The following is a 7240-nucleotide window of genomic DNA, read 5'->3' as shown; positions in this document are numbered from 1 at the left end:
AGGATCTACTCCTTGAAAGTGGTTCTCACGAAGAATGGAAGGTTTTCTAAATTTTTCTAAAATTCGAGACGTACGTCATTTGTATGAATGTGCTCAATTGATTAATTGTTTATATAGTGCTCAAAATGATTATAGTTTTCTTAAAAAGGGTCGTTTTTTTATTTCTATGGGTGGTTTCTCAAATTTTCAACAGTTTTTTATATAATTATTCAAAAATAAATTTTTCATCATTTTTGAAAATTAAAAAAAATGTTCAGTTATAGTACAATAGCCAATTGGAAAGAGATTTTTATCATAAAATACTCTCTATTCAATGATTTTGAAAAATATATAGTTTTAAATACGCAGACGTGAAACGTCAAATAATAATGAATTTGTAATACATTTAACATTTGTAATGGAAATCTCATTTTGTTCAACTAGTGCCTAATAAAATTCATAGATCTTGCATGCACATATGTATAATATTTTAGTAGAATAAGATATTCGACTCTTGATTTAATTTATACCAAAAAATAAAAAATAAAATACAAAAGTTCCTGAATGAGAACAATTTCAACTTTTTGGGGATTAACCGGAATTTTGATTTGATCCTAAATTTCTAGCCGAGAGGGTGCTAATAAGAATATTGGATGTGCAAGCAATGCAAATCGCGTACAAAAAAAACAAGTTTTAAAACACGGACTTTGGAGGAATACGTGAAACCGGCTTCCCGAAATTCATTTCGCCCATAATATTTGAACCGGTAAAGTGAAAACGATGAAAAAAAAAAAACTTCTCTTATTTTGCTTGACTAAGAACCGAACCTTTGGAACGGTAAAAGAACCGAACAGGGGTAATAAATTGGTAAAAACTCAATTTTGCACATTTTAATCGTCACACAGCTTTCTCTATATGAGAATACAATCCCAGAAATACCGTTTTGCAATTGTTTGAGAACAAAAATGAAACATTGTCCTTTAACAGTTGTTTCATGTAAGTAAGAGAATTTATCTATAACAAGCAGTTAAGAGTGGTTACCTTCGTTCGAGTTACAGAACTCAATTATTGAATTATAAAACTAGAGTTTTGCCAAGTTATGCCTGTCAGAAATAATTTTAAAAATATTCAAATGAAATAGCTAAATGAGAAACGCACTGATTATATAATTTTTTCGCTAGCAATAATACATTCAAAACGTCAAAATAATTATTAAAGGGCCATTCAAAAAATATGGCAAGTTTTTTCCTGCCAACCTTGCCCCCCCCCCCCCCCCCCCCCCCCCCCCCCCCCCCCTCCTCGTTCCGTGCGATTATAGAATAAATGGATGCTAACAAAAACGTTACGTATTTTTTAACGGAATCTAAAATATGTCCAAGTAATATACTTTTGTGAGAAATTACACTTTTGCGACATCTAAAAAATTTGTGAAAAATCAAAGAACAAATATTTTTCCGTAAGAAATCAATTTGCGGTTGGGCATTTAAGAAAATGTAGAACTGTCGTTTCGTAAGTTTCAGGGTGAAAACTCTTGGGACAAAAGAGAAAAATGGAAAAGACACTGGGACTCCAAACGAATGGGAACAACCCTGAGCCGGCTGGCGTTAGTTGGGGATGGTGGGAACGTCTCGCTAGGAGGGGGTCGGCGCTTCGGAAATGGCCACGGGAAAGTAGGCGAGTTGCGGGTTATCGTTTTAGCTTGGCGGGCAAGCTGGCGGACTTTTTCGTGGTATTCGCGTCCGCGTTTCGACGAAAGCAGGTGGACCTTGGCAGCGAGACGTCCATGTCCGGACGAGGATCGGTGTCGAGGATGCAGTTTATGCAGTGAATTTATACTTCGGTGTTGCCGATTTGTCGAAATCTGTTCTCCTTACGAGGATCAGTGTGAGTTCAGAATCGAGGATGCCCGGTGCGGCCAACAATGAGATTCACGGGGAGGGGGGCGCGGATCAAGGCGCGTCGGTGAGGGGGGAACTATTGCATTCCAGAGTGGGCGGCATTCTGGAATGTGTTCCCTCCGGTAACAGGAATTTGCCGAGAGACCAAACCATCGTCAACCCGATTGCCATAGGTTTGTGCCGCTATGGTGCTAGAGCTGCCAGCAGCGGTATGTCTTTCGTCGAGATTTGCCAGGTAAATACCGGGAAAAAACGAATACGTGGTACGCGCGTGCTTAATTCGCTTCTCCAATCAAGAATCTGTCCTGAATGTGAATGACAAGAGAGAGAATTAAGTTCGTGACTTTGTGCGTGAAATATTTAATTCAAACCAATAATCAGGATGTATAAAAAAAAGTGTGACAAAGGAGGGTGCACGAATCTTGAATTGATGACTCAGTTGACGTTTCAATTTTTGCGACATTGATTTTCGTGGTTTTCTTTGCTGACACGAGCGGCGCTGTAACTTTTGAGTACTCAAGAGTATTAGTGCGCCAATTTTGAATAACGATGAAATGTATTGTACCTTTGAAATACCGAAAAGTAGCGCGGAATTGTGCAGTTATTGTTTAAGATATTTAAAATGCCAAGGGGAATAAACCATATATAGTTTCTCAAAGTATTAAAATTGATAGTAATTGGATTGTCATTTTTATTTAGGATGTTATTTTAGTCAGAATGTGTTCTTTGTTCGAAAAAGGAAACTATTTTTAGTTAGCGTGAATTGTAGTTTTGTGGAATTTTGTGAATACAAAGTGGGAAACTAAGGGGCTTTGTCTAAATTCAAAATGGCGTAGGTACTTTCGAAGGGCCATGGGCCGTAACGATGTTACAAGGTTGCTTTCGCAACATGCGCATATACCGAAAACTACAACAAAAAAGTATTTCTGGGGAGCGTAAATCTATTAAACAGTTACATTGTAATGTTATTTACAAAACGGATTGAATATATACTTTTTTCAATTTGTAATTAATTTTAAAGCAATTCTTAGGACCAATCAGTTTTCTAAGTAACGTAAAAATAGACGGTTATCACAAGATTACAGTATATAATCTGTCACAGCTGTTCAACTTTTATGTCATTAGAAACTAAGAAAGAAAACGTAATCTAAAAAAAATAATCTATATAATTATTCGTGTAGAGGGCCTGTAATTACATTAATTAATGGGTTCGAAACGAAACTTAATGCAAAAAATATCGTGATTCCGTTCTTTTAAATTCGGGTCTTAGTTTAACTCTTCAAAAATAAAAATGTTTACAAAATGTAGATCCTCTTATTTTATTTAAACTGTTAGGGGCCATTCAAATGTTACGTAAGGCACCTGCGGGGGGGGCTGCTTTAGTGTGGCGCATATGTTAAAGTTACGTACACTATATATAAAAGGTGTTGCATAGGGGGGGGGGGGGGGATGTCAAAAATGTCGGAAAAAAGCGTTACGTAATACTTGAACGGTCCCTTCTTGAAAAGTCTTTAAAATCATTCTAAGAATGCTCACCTACATTGAGAGCATATATACCGTAAGGTCAAATTCATTAATTCATCCAGTCACATAGAAGCATGAGTGCGGGTGAAACATCTAATACCTGGCGCATAAGAGCTCCTCTTTCGCACTCATGACTATGACTTGACTGGTATAAATTTTCTATGCTGTCTTACATAAGGAAGGTACATGGTCATAACAATTTTTACGTAAGACTTTTTTTCTCTTTATTTCAAGTAATAAATTCATGAGAAAATTGCAATAGGATAAAAACGACCTCTGGTAAAATTTGATCACACTTACCGTTGTCGAAAAAAATCTCAAAATTCAAAAATTTTCCAATCAAGATAAAACAGTAGCGTTCAATAGTTGCCCTTTTTAGTTACCATTCAATGTCGGGACCGTCCCGAAAGTTCAATGAAAAACTTTCTGGTAACCTTACAGGCAATATTTAGTAACCACCATAAGTTAGAAAAACTTTACAAGTTCCAAGATCCGTTCGGGTTTTTAATTCCGAAAGCCGACCTGACGCCGTGTCTCTAGAAAGTCTAGAATGTAGAGTAGAAATATATGCTCTGGTCGGAGCAAATACTCATAAAAACGATGATAATGATAAATCAAGTCTTTAAATGCTAACATATTTTCAAATTATGTCAATAAGGGAAAGAGATTTGCATATTATGATAAGTCTCAAACTTTACATTAGTGTTCTCTGAAAGATGTAGATATACTTTCGATCTCCATTCAGGTACATTCCACTATAATCTTTTTTTAACGAATTCATTAATATTTATATTACACCTAAAATAACTGGACCAGTCAATTCTACCTGGAAAATTAATATAACAACAAATGTTACATTATCACTGGCTTGTCTTCACTTTTTACGCATGACAAAATAATAAATAATTTATTTGTGTTTGTGTCCGCGTCAGCTCGTCGAAATTTTTTCAATTTTTTTGTCCGAATTAATTACAAAAAGTGTTTACTGATTATAATTTTGTTGTGACCAGCATAATGAAGAAAGTGATAACGTAAAACTCTTTCGTTTCGTAATTTTTAAAAAAGAATCCATTGATGAATCCATTTTTACCTAAGGTTAATAATTATTAATTTATAATAATAAATTGTAATTGAATTCCCCTGTATAGAGGCCCAAATTTAAATAGACCTCAGGACACTTATATATACAGTTTTATATGCTTTCAGTACAGAAATTCCTCTAAATTGACATGATTTAACAATATTTTCATAATTTACGGACCTGCTTCAATAATACTTTGCATTTTTCACAGATAATATATATTTAACAAGCTTCTATTTGAGTTGCTATGCGGGTATGTATGTACGCATGTATATATGCATTTATGTACATACATTGGACTTCCGCATATTCAATCGACTTAAAACTTTGGATACATACGTAATTGTGATAAAAATACAATATTCTATTTAATATGAGTTGACCCCCCCCCCCCCCCCCCCCCCCCCCCCGTCGGTGGAATTTGAATTAAGGAAATAGAATGCTCGAAATTGCGAAACATTTAAGAAATAAACATTTGCAAGAGACTAAAAAATAATTAAATTAAGCCTTTATAAAAATATCGAACTATTCTTATAAGCGGATGTACTCGTGCCGGTTTTCGCCCATCCGGCCGGATGAATATAATAAAGAACTCATTGGTCACGTGGCCGGTTTGCATGAAAAGGCAAATACTTTTTGAATTAATATTTTTCTCTGGACAATTGTATTTTTTTAATTATTCAAATGTGCAAGTTTTCTTTCAAACTTATTTTTCTGCTGTAATATTCACTAAATTCCAGGCAAAACGCGCTCAGAGTTAAAATTACGCATATTCGTAAATTTCCCCATTCACATCTTCACGTATATTGATATTTACGATTATGATAATTATCTACTATTTCGTTTCTACAAAGAGTCAATGGAATAAATATGAGAAATTTTTTATTTTATACAATATTTTATACAATAACTTCCTACACAGCTGCATGGTTGGTGAAAATGCTGTCCTCCACCATCCCCCATTTTGTGCCCTCTTTTCAGGTCCTCTAATAATTTTTCAGGATTGCGATCACGCTCGGCTGGGCTATTATTCGCAGAAAAATAAAAATAGGACTTCGTGGGGCTTGGACATTACATTTGTATGAGGGAGATATTTTAATTTGACGCCCCACGCTTTTTATTTTCAATCACACAATTATTAAATTATTTTTCAGAGGGTATTATTTGATTTCTTTTTAGTATATTTTAATAAAAGCGATCTTAAAAAATTATTATATTTTTTATTCATTACCTGAAAGTATGCGTCATTTTTCCATTTTTCCTGAGGTCCTACTCTCTAACTCTATCAAAATTTTTGTTTTTCGATCGACCCTACAGTTGTATTTAAGAGCTACTAGTACAACTTTTTACATTCGCATTATTTATGATAGAATTGATTAAATTCTTGTAAATTTGGAACTATCTGGTTTTCATCAATTTTCCACGTTTTGAGATCTCCTGCGTTAGTAAACCGGGTTTCAGAAACATTCCAGTCTGACGACTATGAAAGAAAGTAATATAACTAAAAGTTAAACTTTATAACTAAACCATTTATGTAAACGTGTATCTCATTTTTAAGTGCAGCATAAAGTGACGAGTTTACACAACTTAATTTAAATTCAAGCGTTGTCGAGCGCGATTCGTGATGAGAATGAATTCCTCAAAGCTGAAGATGTTTTTGGAAAATTATGTCAACACGTAGATCACTGAATTCTTGAGCGTAAATGTGATGTATATGAAAAAAGATAGAATAGAGCGCGTATCGCACAACCTTTTTTTTTAAATTTCAGAAGTGCGTCTCTGTACGTTCTCAATTGAAGATAAGTATGTCCTACTTTCAGATTCGACTGCAGCACCTCTTCCCTCAACTAACACCTCCAACCAGATACAACTTGTGTGAAGAATCGATAGAACTAACCGCAGAATGTTTGGCTACTGATGTGATAAGGTACCTACTAAAAGAGGACATTTACCTCATATCAAGGGATCCCGTATCCCGGAGTATGAGGCACAATGTCTACCAGATGCTCAACAAACACAGCATACTCTTCACCAGCATGGTCAACCGCTTAAATGTTGTGCCAGACACGGCTTATGAAGCCTTCATGGGAGTTGCAGACGAACTTTTTCTTAATGGTGGCATCACGTGGGCCAGGATAGTCTGCCTCTATGCGTTCATGGGAAGACTCGCTCTCTGGGCTAAGGACAGGAGGATGTACGCACTAAAAAATAAACTGCCCTTATATGTCTCCAGATACATCGGAGAAGAAATAGCTCATTTCATCAAAGGCTATGGCGGCTGGGTTAGTATTCAAAAACCCTGATTAATTATTACTTATTAATTATTATTAACTGATAATGACATTTTTTCAAATAATTGTTTATTTTATTTTTTATTTTTGAAGACTTTGATTTAAAACATAAAATTTTAAAAAAGATTTTAAAGCCTTCAGTTTGTAATTATACGTAAAGGTATACATAATCACATACAACACGCGGATTTCCGCATGGATTCCTGGGTGAGCTTCAGTGTTTGGAGGGGTGGGTAAAGGGGAGGGGCGATCTGAACCCCTGAAAACTGTTTTGACGGTATATGTTGAATGTTTTTTTGTCGATGAATGGTATTTATAATGATTAAATGTTTAATATTTCAAGTTTGAATGTTTTCAATGTGAAATGGTTAAATTTTAACTGTTAAATTCAAGTGCATGTGTGCGATAAATTACTTAATGTGAAGAACACAAGCAGTCTTTCTTACTGTTTTAATCTTGAAACATAT

The 7240-nt window shown here is 35.0% G+C and overlaps 1 protein-coding gene across 1 annotated transcript in view; it reads left to right on the top strand.

Moving 5' to 3' along the window:
* Nucleotides 1–1629: 1629 nt before the first annotated feature.
* The window catches only part of LOC117170503, a 9840-nt gene continuing 4229 nt past the window's right edge, over nt 1630–7240 (top strand). Inside the window, exons 1-2 of the mRNA XM_033357245.1 lie at nt 1630–2112; nt 6303–6764. Of these exons, the coding sequence (XP_033213136.1) occupies nt 1882–2112; nt 6303–6764 (693 nt within the window). The 5' untranslated portion in view covers nt 1630–1881. The remainder of the gene's footprint in view (nt 2113–6302; nt 6765–7240) is intronic.

This window comes from Belonocnema kinseyi, chromosome 1 (genome assembly GCF_010883055.1).
Source record: "Belonocnema kinseyi isolate 2016_QV_RU_SX_M_011 chromosome 1, B_treatae_v1, whole genome shotgun sequence".
Classification (NCBI taxonomy): Eukaryota; Metazoa; Arthropoda; class Insecta; order Hymenoptera; family Cynipidae; genus Belonocnema; species Belonocnema kinseyi.
This window is presented reverse-complemented; position numbering and strand designations above follow the sequence as displayed.